Raw genomic sequence first — 15525 nt, forward strand, 5'->3', positions numbered from 1 at the left:
TGTATGTATATGTGTGTATGTATGTGTATATGTGCACATTTCCTCACTCTTCAGCAGTCAGTGACTGCAGTAGATGGAGTTTGGAGAAACAGAGCAGCACGGGAGCAAAGCGATGTACCGCTGTGAACGTATTTTAAGAACTTAAAAAAGATAAATCAGTTTATGTGTACACTGTATTTAGGGTTAGGGTTAGAGAGACCTTTCTAACGGGGAACTGAAGCCGTTATCTTTGCTCTCTTCAAAGTCTGACTGCTTTGATGAAAAGTCTTTTTACCTCTCGCAGAGCTTCTGCCTCTTATCGGTCTATTTGTTTGTGTTATTGTGTGACTTTGGTGTTAAAGAGTTTGTAATCACCAAAATCTCACAAACTAGCCGATGGAGGCAGCAACTCCCGTGTTGTGTAAAATCACTGTTTTAGTGAAATGGAGTCTGGTGAACATAGATGACAGTTTCAGTTCCCCGTCTCGCGGAAAGCGGAAGCGGTGAAAATATAGTGAACAATCATGTGACCTAAATCTGAACACTGTCCCTTTAAGAGGCTGCCATCTTGTTTTAAATATGAATAAAGTGATTCATAGGAGTATTGTCTGGTAAGTAGTTAAGTTAACAAGAAAATAACAAATACTGAATATGATTGAGTTATTCCAGAGTGAATTCTATGAATTTTGGGACCAGATTAAATGAATTCCACCTCCTTACAGGATTCTGTGTCTTTGCACAAGAAGTTCATCGCTGATTGTTACAAGCGGCTGGAGGTAAGAAGAGGAGCGGAATGTGTTTGCTCGTAGGAGAGATTTGTGAACATCAAAGACCCGAACACTCTTTTGTGTCTCCGTTGCTCTCAGGCAGCCAGCTCGGCCCTCGGGGGCCCCACTTTGACCCACGCTGTTACGAGGGCCACCAAGATGCTGACTGCCACCGCCATGCCGACCGTGGCCACATCTGTACAGTCACCATCCAGGTACAGAGGGGGGTTTGGGTAAGACCATAGTTACTAAACCTATTCAAACACCTTTTCCTCGGCACTAAAAGAAGTACTAAAAAAACACACACACAAGTAGAAACACTTTGTTTTCCGTCATGTTGAAACTCTTCTGTGTTTTCATCTGTAGATCCACTAAGCTGGTGATAATCGAAAGACTGCTGCTACTGGCTGAACGCTACGTCATCACTATAGAGGTAGGTCTTCTTCACTTCACACCTTATTTTATCTGTGTTAATGCATATGCCATACATTTAACCATGGGTGTAATAAGTCTACAATAAACTGTTTAGTCTAAACACAGACACTCTGACCCTGAAGGCAACTTTATTTATGTAGCACCTTCCAGCAACGAGGCAATTCAAAGCACTTTACATAAAACATCAGAAAACAGAAATATATCTTTATAAAAGGACTTTTAACTACAATTAAAAACAGCCATTAACACCCAAGAGAATATAGAATACAAGCAAGCTAAAATAGAATAAGACGGAGAAAGCCTTGAAAGAACGGTTGATTATTTTGTGGGTTTTATTTTTGCATTTCTTTAAATATATTTCTTTCCGTGTAGGATTTGTACTCGGTTCCTCGCACTATTCTACCTCACGGGGCCTCGTACAACGGACACCCCGTCACTCTTCACATCACCTACGAGTCAACCAAAGACACTTTCACCTTAGAGGTGAGAGTTTTACGAGTGCACCTGTGATAAACCCTTCATCACGTGGAGTAACATCTACAGAGGAAATAACCCTGGTGTGTGTGTGTGTGTGTGTGTGTGTGTGTGTGTGTGTGTGTGTGTGTGTGTGTGTGTGTGTGTGTGTGTGTGTGTCCTGCAGACCCACAGTAATGAGACAATAGGAAGTATCCGGTGGAAGATATCTGAGCACTTGAGCTGTCCGGTGGATAATGTGCAGATCTTTGCCAATGACAGTGTGGTAAGTGTTGATTACTCTGTAAGTGACGATTCTTGTTGCTCTTTTGTTTTGAAACAATAAGATTGTACCCATTACTCCCTCATCAAAGTATTTTACTCCTCTGTTAATCATGTGTTACAAACTACAAATCAATGCACAGAAGCGCAGCCTCAAACCGCCCCTCACTCCGCCCCCTCTCTGCTCCCTCCACCATGTTTCAGATGACCATGAACCGGGACCAGAAGCTGCTCTCCCAGCTCAGCTTCAGTGACGAGCAGACCCTGACCGTGAAGAGCTCGGGCACCGGCACTCCCTCCGGCAGCTCCGAGTCCTCGGCCTCGGCCTCTAGCAGTTCCAGCTCCGCCGTCTTCAACTCTGCCTACGCCTTGGAGCAGGTAGCAGCGCCGACATGGCTGTGCACTGAAAGATAACTGTGGACATACTAACATCGATTCTCACGCTCACACTGCGTCTGTGTTTGTCTGTCTCCAGGAGAAGTCTCTGCCCGGTGTGGTGATGGCTTTGGTGTGTAACGTGTTTGAGATGCTTTACCAGCTGGCTAACCTCGATGAAACCCGGTAAGATGGAACGGCTCTAAGTTAAATCAAAATGAGCGTGTAAATATGCAGGTTTTTTTTAAACACGAATGCGTCACGTTGGACGTTGAACACGCTGGAGAGCAGGGAAAAGGTTTTGGTGGTTACTTGTTTTTTTTTTAGATCTTTTATTCTATTCAGTCTCTCTTTCAAACTCTCAAACCAGAGTTGGTGATTGTTGGAACGTTGAAAAGACTTAAAGAGATGGTTTTATTTTGTTTCTGTCGAGTTTGATGAAGTGTTTTTTTATAATGATCAGTGTAAATGGAGTCTTGTGGCTTTGATGAGATCATATAACATCTGTTTCTTTTCACATCTAACTCTGTGAATACATGTTTTATTTTGACCAAACTAGAGTTGTTGATTATTGGAACAGTTGGAAGACTAACGGAGGGTTTTGATGAGTTTGATTTTGTTTCTGTCGAGTTTGATTGACGTGTGTTTCGATGATCATTGTGGTAAAATGACTGTTGTCTGACTGGAGTCTGGTGGCTTTGAGGAGAGCATATTAATTGTATGTTTAGCACGTCTTAATTATAATAATTGTCAAAATCCCTGTTGAATTTGTTTATTATGTATTCACTTACGGGCGCCACATACACATTAGCGTGTCCACCCGGCTGTCTTGTTTCTGTCTCTGGAGCAGATAAATAATGTGACGACTGCAGAGTCATTTGTCGTTTGTAACCTTTCCCACTAAAGACAGAAGCCAGATATTAGTGGGTGTTAGTGGGTTTCCTGTCTAGTGGGAAAGGGGCTTTACACATACACCTTGTTAACAACAACAAAGAAAGGACTTCATATCCTCATTCAGTATGTTGTGTTCTCCAGGATCACCCTCCGTGTGAGGAAGCTGCTGCTGCTGATTCCAACAGATCCAGAAGTGCAGGACGCTCTCGACAACTTTGTTCCCAAAGAATCCAGCGTCTGGAGCCACCAGGTACGTCAGAGCAGTCAGCGACGCGTTCAGGTCACGTGGGAACTTCCGTACGCCTGAACGTTAAAGCTCTCCATTCTAATTGTGTTGTAATAAGTCTTATCTACGTCCTGTGGTTCACACATTCTCTCTCTTTCATCAGGTTCAATAGCTGGCAGTCTTCCTTACTAACACATTAGGTACTTAAATACTTACTTCAGTTGCTCATAAAAGAGACAACTCACAGTTCTGTTCTCTTTTCCACAGAAGACACTGTTCCAGGGTACAGGCTCTCGTTCTCCGTCTATGTCCTCCAAGCAGCAGCACCAGCCCAGTGCGGCCTCCATCTTGGAGTCCCTCTTCAGGTCCTCGGCCCCGGGCATGTCCACCTTCAGAGTGCTGTACAACCTGGAGGTACGCACACATGTCAACACACACATCAGTCAACACAGTACATTGTTTTCATCCATCTATCTCTATATCTATATCTATATATATCTATATATATCTATCTATCTATCTATATATAATCATAATCATAAATATATATCTATCTATATATATATATAGATATATATATATATATATAATCATAATCATAATCATATTCTCTCTATTCGCCTAAAGGTAGATTAGTGACTTTGACATCTGTTTCCCTTCTTCTTCTCTCTCTGTGTGTCAGGTGTTGAGTTCAAAGCTCATGCCCACGTCGGACGATGAGATGGCAAAAACCAGCAGCAAGTCTTTCTGTGAGAACTTCCTTAAAGCAGGAGGCCTCAGGTAACAGAGAACAGCACACCTGTTGGAGAAAAGTCACTGTCTGGTGTTTGCTTTTGTACTTTTAGTTCTGACAGTAGTCGGGCTGCACTGAATAGTTTGAAACTTCAAAGCTTCATTCGTAACATTGACATTTAAATCTATTTCTTCTGTTTAAACCCGACATTTCACACTTGCAGATAAAGATCAGGCGACCCTAATATTATGTTGGTGGTGTAAATATAGTGTTTATTTCTGTGTGGCAGCGCGTATGTAGATAAAGCGCTACAGTCAGCATCTTTTTTTCTAGAGCGCTCAACTTTGTTTGTGCGATGTCTCCGAGTTCTTCTAGTTGATAGACGTTTGATCTGATGACATAATCTACTTTAATCTATATTTGTTGGCGTTAAGCCTTTCAAAGAACATCTTCACTGCTGTCAAAAAACTCCACACGCTCCTGTATTAACGTGTTGATCGAGCAGCAATCTAACAGCACCATAAATTACATTTATGTGACCACACAACTACAATGACGTCATAAATAGTATGATGGACATTCAAAGCTTCGTTTGAAAATATAGAAGCTTTGAATGTAAAAATACAAACAAACATTCAACACAGCACTCAACTGTACTCTTTCTCTGTGTTTCCTCTGCAGTCTGGTGGTGAATGTTATGCAGAGAGATTCCATCCCATCAGAGGTGGACTACGAGACCAGACAAGGAGTCTACTCAATCTGCCTTCAGTTGGCCAGGTGCAGAATGCCTCACACACACCCACACACACACACACACACACACACACACACACACACACACACAAAGGGGTTGATATTCTGGTTAGACTTCATACTCAATTGTTGGTGTTTGCAGGTTTCTTCTGGTTGGCCAGAGCATGCCTTCAGCGCTGGACGATGACGTCATCAGGGACGAGGCGCTGTCGTCTCGTCCGTTTCGTAACGCTGGACGAGCGGGACGACAGCTGTCTCTCTGTGGAACTCCAGAGAAGTCGTCCTACAGACAGATGTCTCTGTCTGAGCGCTCCTCCATCAGAGTCGAGGAGATCGTCCCGGCTGCCCGCGTAGCTATTCAGGTAAAACACACACGACCATGATGAAACCCACCGACCATTCAGCACCCAGATTGTTTTTGTTTTGTAAACGTACAACGTCCTCTTTTCCAGACCATGGAGGTGGGTGACTTTACTGCCACTGTGGCCTGTTTCATGCGTCTGACCTGGGCAGCTGCAGCAGGCCGGTTGGATCTGGTTGGCAGCCCGCAGCCAATCAGAGAGACCCACAGCTCCCTTCTGCCTCAGGGGGTCCGCACCAGAGTCAGCAGTACAGGTGACACAGAAAGCACACTTTCCATGTTAATGTGGCCGGGTGCAGAGGTGCTTCAATACCTTGATAATAGCCCCTAATAATATTCAACATTCTCCTATTTACCTTTAGCTGAGAATGAACTACTAGTCTTATCAATCAGAGCTCCCCAAAACACATAACATTGTCATCTGAAAGGGCGATTTAAAGTTCAGGATCATATTCAAATTGTAGTTTTGGACCCTTTTGTAAGTTTCTCCAAAAAAACTACATTCTTATATCTACTATATAGTTATCAAGCCGCCTGGTTGCTTGTAATGTTCTAGATAATGAAATATTTTTTAATTGAAAGGTTTGGACTTATGGTCCTTATTTGTTTCCTTCCAAGTCGTTGGAAATTTAAAAAATGTGCTTTACGGTCCTTGAGTTTGACTAATGTCTGTCTGAACACTGTCGTGGGTGCTAGATCTTCTGATTCTCAACAAGCTATTAACACATCAGCTGATCAGTCAGTGTGTGTGTGTGGTGATTAACTTCATTCCTCATCTGCATTTTTGTTGCCAACAGCTCATGGTCGAAGCATTTCCGTTTTCACAAAACAAAAGCTAAAGAAACGAAAGTAGATGAAATTATGTTTTGTTTTTTGTTTTCTTTGCAGGGAGTAACTGCAGCTCCAGCAGTGAGGGGGAGACCACGCCAACAGCGTTGCATGCTGGGATATGCGTGAGACAGCAGTGTGTTTCTGTCAAAGATACCATCATCGCGCGAGAGGCTCTGTCGCTGCTAGTCACCTGTCTGCAGCTCCGCTGCCAGCAGCTGTGTAAGACTCACGCAGGAGCAAACGCACCACTTATGATGATGACTGCACATTAGGCCTTCATGTAATGATACTGCAGCTGATACTGGTGCAGACTTCTACCATGCAATTAAACCCTGTGGTTGGTTTCTCTCCTCAGGTTCTTTTTACAACCTTCCCTCCGTCAACGATTTCATCATTGATGTTCTGCTGGGATCTCCCAGCGGAGAGGTAAACAACGCCCTCCTTTTGTTTAACCCTCTGAACTCCAAAGCAGGTTTTGTTGCATTTTTTGCTACCGTCACATTTTACTCTCTGCGGCCTCGTTTCTTACTGCATTATATGAGTCCTGCACCTCTGTGGAAACAGAACAATCATGTCTAGAAGCAGAGACAACTCAAACATGTCTTGTGTGCAGTATAACACAGCTTCTGGCTGTGATAAACAGTGTAGTTTTGGCAATTGATTAAAGAAAACATGCTTTTTTTTAATCCAGCGTTCAGAGGGTTTACCATCACAGCAGAAATCCATCCCCAACATTACAGTGTGCGTTTACAGCTGCGTCCTCTGTCCCTTCCTCTCTTCAGATCCGCCGGGTGGCTTGTGATCAGCTCTACACTCTGAGCCAGACGGACACGTCGGCCTTCGCCGAAGTCCAGAAGCCCAACTTGTTCCTCATCTCAGTCGTCCTCACTGCCCAGCTGCCGTTGTGGAGTCCTACCTCCATCATGAGAGGGGTTAACCAGAGGTACTTCAGAAAGAGACACACACATGTCTGAAACTTTAGCAGAGGTCTGGTGTTGATGATCCTTTTCCTCTCAGGTTGCTGTCTCAATGCACCGAGTACTTTGACCTAAGATGTCAGCTTCTGGACGACCTAACCAGTAAGATTCAACACCTAGATATGAAGAATTGTCCCAGACGTAGGAATTGAGTTAATAGATATTAAAGTCTGTTTTTCTTGTATTCTCTCTCTCTCTCTTCGCCTCCTCCAGCGTCGGAGATGGAGGTGTTGAAAGTCAGCTCAGCCACGATGCTGGAGGACGAGATCTCTTGGCTCGACAACTTTGAGCCCAGTTGGAGCTCTGAGATGGAGACCAGCGAGGCGGACAACATCCTCCTGGCAGGACACCTCCGGCTCATCAAGACGTTGCTCTCACTCTGCGGCAACGAGAAGGAGCATCTCGGTGAGCACGCGAGGGAAACGTACCGCAGCCATTCAACCTGTTCAGGAAGTTACGGGAGATGACGGGGTTGGGAGGGTTACTTTAAGAGTTTAAATGTACTAATTGTGTAGTCAGTAACCTAATCTAAGTATCACAATATTAAAGTAACACAACTTAATTACTCTCCCCTGCTTTTGGATACCTCAATCAATCCAGAGAAGTTTTCTAATATGTTCGCATTCTTTATTTTAAAATGTGTTTTTAAAATATTAAACCTGCTAATAATCCCCATCGGTAATCTGATTGTGTATTTTATCACCTTCCATGTATTCTGTTACTCTCTCAAATGTAATGTGAGGATGCTTAACTCTTTTCTCCAGGTGCCTCTCTGATCCAGCAGTTGTTGGACGACTTCCTGTTTCGGGCGTCGCGCATCATCATTAACAGTTCCAACCCGACGCCCTCCCCGGCCCCCAGCCACGACTTCCACCCGAAGTACGACACGTTAGTCCTCTCCCTCCCTTACATCTAATCTTTCCTACTGTGCATTGGACCATTTCAAACATTGTTAAGCCACTAACGCTGTGTCGTGGTGTGTTCAGGTGCAGCACAGCCAGCAGCCGGCTGGCGGCCTACGAGGTGCTGGTGATGCTCGCAGACAGCTCTCTGGCCAACCTCCGGCTGATCACCAGAGAGCTCATGTCCATGCACCACCAGTCCGACTCTTCCCTCTGCAAGGAGTTCGATGTAAGACACTCATTGAAATCACATTTCTTGCTCTAATGTTTGTGGGTTGGATGGTAGTTTAAATGTGAATCAAACCGTGTGTGTGTGTGTGTGTGTCTGTGTCTCTCTCTCAGTACCTTCCCCCCGTAGAGAGCCGCTCCGTCTCAGGTTTCGTTGGGTTGAAGAACGGCGGAGCCACGTGTTACATGAACGCTGTGTTTCAGCAGCTCTACATGCAGCCCGGCCTCCCAGAGGTACGCACCAGTAGTCTTATGTGCCGTTCACCTTCTGCGTTCACAGAGTCATCCTGTATCAGCGAGTATGTGTGTGTTTTGGTTTGAAGGCTTTCCTGTCCATCGAGGACGACACGGACCAGCCAGAGGAGAGCGTCTTCTACCAGGTCCAGTCTTTGTTCGGCCACCTGATGGAGAGCAAACTGCAGTACTACATACCTGAGAACTTCTGGAAGGTAACGGACCGCTCGGCGTGCTCCGACTGTTCTAAACGCAACCGTTCGACTTCAAATGTTACTGCACAAGTGTGTTTGTTAAAGTGGCAACTTTTCTCCTCCTTGTGTTTCCAAGTAGTATTGTTGTTGGTTCAAAGACCTGAGAGTCGACTACTAGCGACAACTTTGGTGACTTATTCAGGAAAAAGCTCGATATTTATTAAAATACATTTAATTCAAGTCATTCCCGATGCTTCTCAGAGTAATCGCAGTCCTCGGCTCTTTTGCCTCTCGGCAGCGTCTCCCTCTCTGCAGCCGACACAAAAACTGCGTTTTGTTTTCCAAAGTTACTTCGGTGCATCGATGCTCTTTGGTAACCGGGGAAAGCTACCGGAAACAAAGGCTCCATCGTCTTCCTGTCTGGGTTGCGCAATGGTTGACGCACCTCCTTTGTTCTGTAAAAGGAGCCGTCGTTTTCCCGGAGATTTTACCAGCGGCACGACAGAACCGCATGTGAACTGAAAGCAAGGCTGATGGGGAACCAATCCAGACGCAGACGGTGTCATTATTCTGTAGCGATTACATCGTGCAAGCAGCATTTACTTCATAATGATGAGTTAAAGTCATCTTGAGACAAATTGCCAGTGTGATTCGGTTTGTTGTGCTGCACATTACGACTAAAAGGTCTGCGCCACACATTCACAACCACTCAGCTGTTCACTCAGACATTTCTGTCTCTTTCTCAACAAAACAAAAAGTCCACCGCCTCTATAATGATGCTGTCATTGTCTGAAACATCGAAGACATCTCTGAGCAGGTTGTTACCATCAGGTTTCTTCTTGCTGTGAAGATTTATCTTCAGTTAAACTGCGACTTGAGTCAGTTTAGTTTATTACCGAACAATTAAAGGTGAAAGTCTGTCTCATGATAGAGTAACGATCATAAACGTTATATCAACCGATTGCATTAATGTAAAAGGTAACATTTATTTGTGCTGAACTTGCACAAATACACATAAAATGGTTTTAGTGTTTCTCAGTGACTTTTAGAATAACAAGTTTGGGAAGTTGGGAATTGATTCAGAATCTTAGAAGATAAGAATTTTTATTCTAACATAAATGGATCCCCCCCCCCTCCACACACACACACACACACACCCCTACTAGCTAATATTTATGTGCAAATGTGTTCCGTCTGCTGCAGATCTTCAAGATGTGGAACAAGGAGTTGTATGTAAGAGAGCAGCAGGATGCGTACGAGTTCTTCACCAGTCTGGTGGATCAGCTTGACGAACATCTCAAAGTAAGGACCAATTACAAAGAGAACAAAAAGAAAAAGATACGTTCTTCTCTCACCTGATTGGTTGTGATGATCTATATTAACGATGAGACTCCTTTCCAAGCAGAAAATGGGTCGAGAACAGATCTTCAAAAACACGTTTCAGGGAATCTTCTCCGACCAGAAGATTTGTAAAGACTGTCCTCACCGGTGAGCGAGAACATTCAAGACGCTTGTTTCCGTTTTTGAGACTCATCACAGGTGATGTTTGAACTTTCGTCTTCTTTTTGTTGTCTCACACAGGTACGAGCGTGAAGAAACCTTCATGGCGTTGAACCTCGGAGTGACATCTTGCCAAAGCTTAGAGATCTCATTGGACCAGTTTGTGAGGGGAGAGGTGCTGGAGGGCAGCAATGCCTACTACTGTGAGAAGTGCAAGGACAAGGTGTGTAAATCGCTCTGCGTGCTTTCATTCTGCTGCACTGATGTCACGCCTCGCTCATGTGTACGTTCCTTCATCAGAGAACCACCGTGAAGAGGACGTGCATCAAATCCCTGCCCAGCGTCCTCTGCATTCACCTCATGCGCTTCGGCTTCGACTGGGAGAGCGGACGCTCCATCAAATATGACGAACAGATCCGGGTACGGAATGCATTTCTCATCCTAAAATCACAAATGTTGAGTCACTACGATACACCTTCTCAAATCCCAGGAGTCTGATTTGTGTGGACTCTGATGTTGTTGTCGTTGGTGCACAGTTCCCCTGGGTGTTGAACATGGAGCCCTACACCGTCTCTGGAATGGCCCGTCAGGACTGCAGCGGTGAGGGCGGCGAGGGGCGAGGCGACGGGACCTCGGGAGGATCGCCCAGGAAGAAAGTCACGATCTCCGAGAACTACGAACTCGTGGGAGTCGTCGTCCACAGTGGCCAGGCCCACGCCGGTCACTATTACTCCTTCATTAAAGATAGACGGTAAGAGACGTGCTTTGGGATTGTTCAACCACTTTGGTTATGGCATAAATTTGACAAGAGTGTGAGGTCTTAGACATTAAAAACAACTGCTGCTTTATGTGAAGTAATTGGCATTTAAAGGATTAAAATTCTGAAAATGTATAAATATTTGTTAGTTATGAACAGAACTGATTCTCTGAAAAATGAAACTCATTGATTGTTTCATTTGCTCGTCGGAGTTTCGTGCTGCATCGTATTTTCCAGCTCCCGTCAAACTTCGACACAAGAGCCACGTCAGCGGTGATTAGTGCAGCACGTTAATCTGCTGCTTTAGTTTTCCAGGCGGGTTTCAGAGGAGCTCCTCGGGGCAGCATCAGACTCTGTGTGGGCTGTCCTGGTTTAGTCTGTAAGCGTCTCCACATGTCTGGCTCTGGAAGGCAGGATCGCTCGCTGGAGAAGTGGAATGTAAAGAGACCACAGGAGCTAATATCCTAAACCCGCTTAATACCACGACAAAGACGGCTTGTTCTCAGGACGTTGATCTCTTTACAGAAACGCTGACACATTCTGAAGTCTGTTGTCATTGATGTCGGGTCACCTGACATGCTGGTTTCACTACAAGGTGGACACCTCACCCTGTACTGCAGTATGTGGACCAGGTGTGCACACATGGCTCTACCACATGTCATGTCAGGCTTCACTGTAAAGTGTTTAGTAAAGCAGAAGTCTTGTGGGAGAAATACTTCTGAATGCAAACAGAATCCGAGCATCGTGTGCATGTTTTAGTATGTAAACCTTTCTTGAGTTTTATGTTACTGTTGATTTATTACTCATGTGCTGAAGTTCCCGGTTCTGAATCAGCAAAATTGTGATGAATCTGACTCTAATGTGACGTTTTCCTCCATCTCCGTTTCTCCTCGTCTCAGTGGCAGCGCTCGGGGACGTTGGTACAAGTTCAACGACAACGTGGTGGAGGAGTTCGACATGAACGACGAAACTCTGGAGTACGAGTGCTTTGGTGGAGAGTACCGTCCCAAAGTTTACGACCAATGTAAGTAAAATGCATAAACTCTGACGTCTGTCACAAAAACATGAAGATCCCACTTAGACATATAATGTCATATAAGACATAAGAATACTCTGTTTGTGATGTAATTTCTAACAAGCATTCATGAATATTCATTTTCATGACTCGCTATCGCCTCTAGAGGTACAAGTGGTATTGCAAGACAGGACGGTCTTGGGCGAGCACATTCAGTTGGTTTTAAACCAAAGTTTTGACCATATCTCAAATGTTGCACCTTTAAATTCAAGTTTAAAAAATATGTGACACTCTGCACACGTACTGTTTCCTCATGCAAACACGTAGTCACCTTGGTGTGTGTGTGTGTGTGTGCGTGCAGCCAACCCTTACCCCGACGTGCGGAGGAGGTACTGGAACGCCTACATGTTGTTCTATCAGAAGATCAGCGACCAGAACTCGCCCGTGCTGCCCAAAAAGAGCCGAGTCAGCATCATGAGGCAGGAGGCCGAGGACCTGACTCTGTGAGTGAACCTCTAAACGCAAAGCTGCTGGTAAACGTTCTCATCGGGTCATTTATAACGCATCAGATGGTTTCACACACCTGTAGGTCGTCAATCTCCTGTCTGATGAGAGCTTCTTCTTCTACTGTTTACTGGCAGATTACAGACATTCCTAAAATGAGCCTATATCCAGTTTATTCACGTTTCATTTTTGCGACATTTTCAAAATGAAAATGATTTCTGAAGTTCACTGGAAACACGGCTGCTGTCACAATCAGTATTTAGGGTCATCCCCGTGAACCCTTTCATCAGTAAACGCGTGTCTCTATTTGTTTCACAGGTCTGCCCCGTCCTCTCCCGACGTCTCCCCTCAGTCCTCTCCTCGGCCCCCGAGAGCCAACAACGACCGCCTCACCCTCCTCACCCGCCTAGTCCGCAAGGGAGAGAAGAAGGGTCTGTTTGTGGAGAAGATGCCCGCCAGCATCTATCAGGTAGAGAGGAGTCGAGCGGTGACGAGGCGGAAGAAGCTCATTGCAGCGAGCGTAACGTGAACGTCTCTGTTTGTGTTTCCATCAGATGGTGAGAGACGAGAATCTCAAGTTCATGAGGAACCGAGACGTCTACAACAGCGACTACTTCAACTTCACCCTCTCCCTGGCCTCCGTCAATGCAGTATGTGCTTCTACTGCTTGTGTTTCTGACAGAGTAGTGGTGAAGAGTCCACTTCTGGCTCGTTTTGTTTACTGATAGTATCGACAAATGTGTGTGTGTGTGTGTGTGTGTGTGTGTGTGTTACAGACAAAGCTGAAGCACCAAGACTACCAGCCGATGGCCAAAGAGAGTCTTCAGCTGGCTGTCCACTTTCTCTTTCACACCTACCTGCACACCAAAAAGAAGCTCCGGTACGTACGCGCATACATCCTGTCGACGGTGAACGTCCCTCATCACGAGCATCAGTGTTCTACCTCCGTTCGTGGTGCCTTCACGGGCTCCTCGGACGATTCCAGAGCTGGGGAGTTCATGAGCTTTGAGTCAAAACAACCTGGAGGCTTAAATGTTTAAAACATTACGTTGGTATACAACAAAGAGCATTTATTCCCTAAAATCACTTAGCTCAGCAAGTTGTGTGCCAGAGTTGTAGTTCAGACTTAAAGGGGCGTCTGGAACACATTTTTCCCCGATTGTTCCGACACCACATGAATGCAGCACTCGTCTGTGTCTCTCCTGCAGGGTGGACACGGAGGAGTGGATGGCGACGGTGGAGGTGCTGCTGTCTAAGAGCTGCGAGGCGTGCCAGTGGATGGTGCAGTACCTGGTCGGACCAGAGGGGCGAGAGATCACCAGGTCAGTGCTTCACCCGCAGACCTGTCGCATCACGTACAGTGTGCTCACGATTACACGTCTGTGATGCATACTGTGCCGGCACAACAGAGCGGTTTATAGAATATATAGAAGAGATTGTTTGTTATGCAAATGAGAGAAAAGAACAACGCCTACATTTGTAATTATTTCAGCTGATTACTCCTCAGAATGAGCTTTTCTATATCAGTTACTCACCCCGTGTTACACTGAGTTCTTGAAGAAAACTTTTTTCTCTCGCGCGCCTCCACGGTGAACAGGGGAATTTAAAAGTCTTGATTAATTGAAGTAAAATGTTCAACAACAGCAAAACTATATCAACACGTCTCTCGCACGTCTTTACACATAGATTTACGGTAAAACAGGCAGGAGTGCCACTCTGAGGACAAGCAAGCACAAGAGGAAACAGAAAGGTTTTATCCAAAATGCAGGTGTATGTGAAGTAGTGAGTGTTCGACTGGATACAAGAGACTTAGATTATACGGCACGAGTCATGTGAGAGCTCGTAAACTGATGTTAAACGTGGATCTCATTTACCTCAATTTACCAAGACTTTTCTCCCTTTTTTGGATACTTTGTTCACGTGGCCATTTTGGAGCAGAAATATTTGTTTGGTGGACGAAGTGAAACAAAGGGCCGTTTTCTGGCGATCTGCTGAACAAAATGTTTCCAAAAGTCTTTCGTCAGACAGTAGATCAGGGACAGTGTTTGAGCTCTGCAGCTAAAGTGACACATAATCACTCCAGTTTATTTGATTCGTCCCATTAAGATCTCTTCTCTGAGGGAGTCCCGGCCAAGAGGGCAGCATTTAAAAAGAGCTCAAAGAGCAGACTTGAAAACAAAACCGTTTTTGTCTGACATCGCTGCAGCGTGTCTGTCTCTGTCCTCGTGATATGTGATAACGCGTAGATCACAGCTCGTTCTAATCATTGAAAATTAAACCCTCTGACCTCAGGTCACATAATCCACCCTGATGATAACGCTGCTGCAGCCCCTACAGCTTCTCTCTCTGTCTCTCTGTCTGTCTCTGTCTCTCTATATCTGTCTCTCTATATCTGTCTGTCTGTCTGTCTCTCTCTCTGTCTCTCTGTCTGTCTGTCTGTCTGTCTCTCTCTCTCTCTGTCTGTCTGTCTCTCTGTCCTCGCACTCCCACACTCTCGCTGGCTGGATGCTGATTGTAGAATTGTAAACAAAGCCAGAGGAGGGGGGGGTGTTTAGGGAGAGTTGTTGTCTTGCTCTGCTCTGTTTTGCTATGAAGTCCTTGAGACATGATCGGTTGTCTCATCACTCGTCTTCTTCCCAAAGAGACCAGATAAGGAGCTTCCCACTCAGCTGTGTGTCTCAAGGACAAAGACAGCAAATGTGTTTTCTCACACAAACATTGTTTTAGACTTCTTGTCTTCCTCCGTGTCTAGAACTCCAACACATCCGTTCTCACATACACGAGTTTATTTAGGCTTCAAGTCAGTTCGGTTTTTTTCCGATAACTTACGTTTGATGTGCAATAAAACACGACTATATTACCACAATTTACTACATATTTTACCATTTTAATTCTTAAACTTTTCATAATTTTACCTTTATTTCATATTGATTGTTTCTGATGGAATGTTTTATACTTTATTGCCGTTTTGTTGCTAAATTAACAGGGTTTTTTTTTTTTGTTTGTTTTTTTTTCAAACTTCATCAGAGGCATAAAATTCTGAATAAATTAAGAGGGAAAAGATCATGAATACCCACAAAAGGAAACGTTTGGCTGCTCCTTTGCTTAGCGGACATGACGTAAAC

General features: G+C 44.8%; 1 protein-coding gene across 7 annotated transcripts in view; it reads left to right on the forward strand.

Annotated features, from left to right (window-relative positions):
* The window catches only part of usp24 (ubiquitin specific peptidase 24), a 40172-nt gene that overhangs the window by 19689 nt on the left and 4958 nt on the right, over positions 1–15525 (forward strand). For 2 of the 7 annotated variants that reach the window (XM_031868263.1, XM_031868269.1), the window contains 33 exons: positions 702–755; positions 846–979; positions 1113–1179; positions 1554–1664; positions 1822–1920; positions 2121–2294; positions 2392–2477; positions 3327–3435; positions 3679–3825; positions 4094–4191; positions 4826–4921; positions 5040–5259; positions 5350–5512; positions 6147–6308; positions 6445–6515; positions 6872–7032; positions 7107–7168; positions 7280–7471; positions 7831–7954; positions 8053–8197; positions 8311–8430; positions 8520–8645; positions 9828–9926; positions 10027–10112; positions 10206–10347; positions 10425–10544; positions 10661–10875; positions 11781–11905; positions 12258–12399; positions 12719–12869; positions 12955–13050; positions 13177–13280; positions 13609–13722. In XM_031868263.1, the coding sequence (XP_031724123.1) occupies positions 702–755; positions 846–979; positions 1113–1179; positions 1554–1664; positions 1822–1920; positions 2121–2294; positions 2392–2477; positions 3327–3435; positions 3679–3825; positions 4094–4191; positions 4826–4921; positions 5040–5259; positions 5350–5512; positions 6147–6308; positions 6445–6515; positions 6872–7032; positions 7107–7168; positions 7280–7471; positions 7831–7954; positions 8053–8197; positions 8311–8430; positions 8520–8645; positions 9828–9926; positions 10027–10112; positions 10206–10347; positions 10425–10544; positions 10661–10875; positions 11781–11905; positions 12258–12399; positions 12719–12869; positions 12955–13050; positions 13177–13280; positions 13609–13722 (4115 nt within the window). The remainder of the gene's footprint in view (positions 1–701; positions 756–845; positions 980–1112; positions 1180–1553; positions 1665–1821; positions 1921–2120; positions 2295–2391; positions 2478–3326; positions 3436–3678; positions 3826–4093; positions 4192–4825; positions 4922–5039; positions 5260–5349; positions 5513–6146; positions 6309–6444; positions 6516–6871; positions 7033–7106; positions 7169–7279; positions 7472–7830; positions 7955–8052; positions 8198–8310; positions 8431–8519; positions 8646–9827; positions 9927–10026; positions 10113–10205; positions 10348–10424; positions 10545–10660; positions 10876–11780; positions 11906–12257; positions 12400–12718; positions 12870–12954; positions 13051–13176; positions 13281–13608; positions 13723–15525) is intronic. The other 5 variants (XM_031868264.1, XM_031868265.1, XM_031868266.1 and 2 more) reach the window with 5 other exon arrangements.

Source organism: Anarrhichthys ocellatus, unplaced genomic scaffold (genome assembly GCF_004355925.1).
Source record: "Anarrhichthys ocellatus isolate YVR2014 unplaced genomic scaffold, GSC_Weel_1.0 scaffold42, whole genome shotgun sequence".
NCBI classification, from domain to species: Eukaryota; Metazoa; Chordata; class Actinopteri; order Perciformes; family Anarhichadidae; genus Anarrhichthys; species Anarrhichthys ocellatus.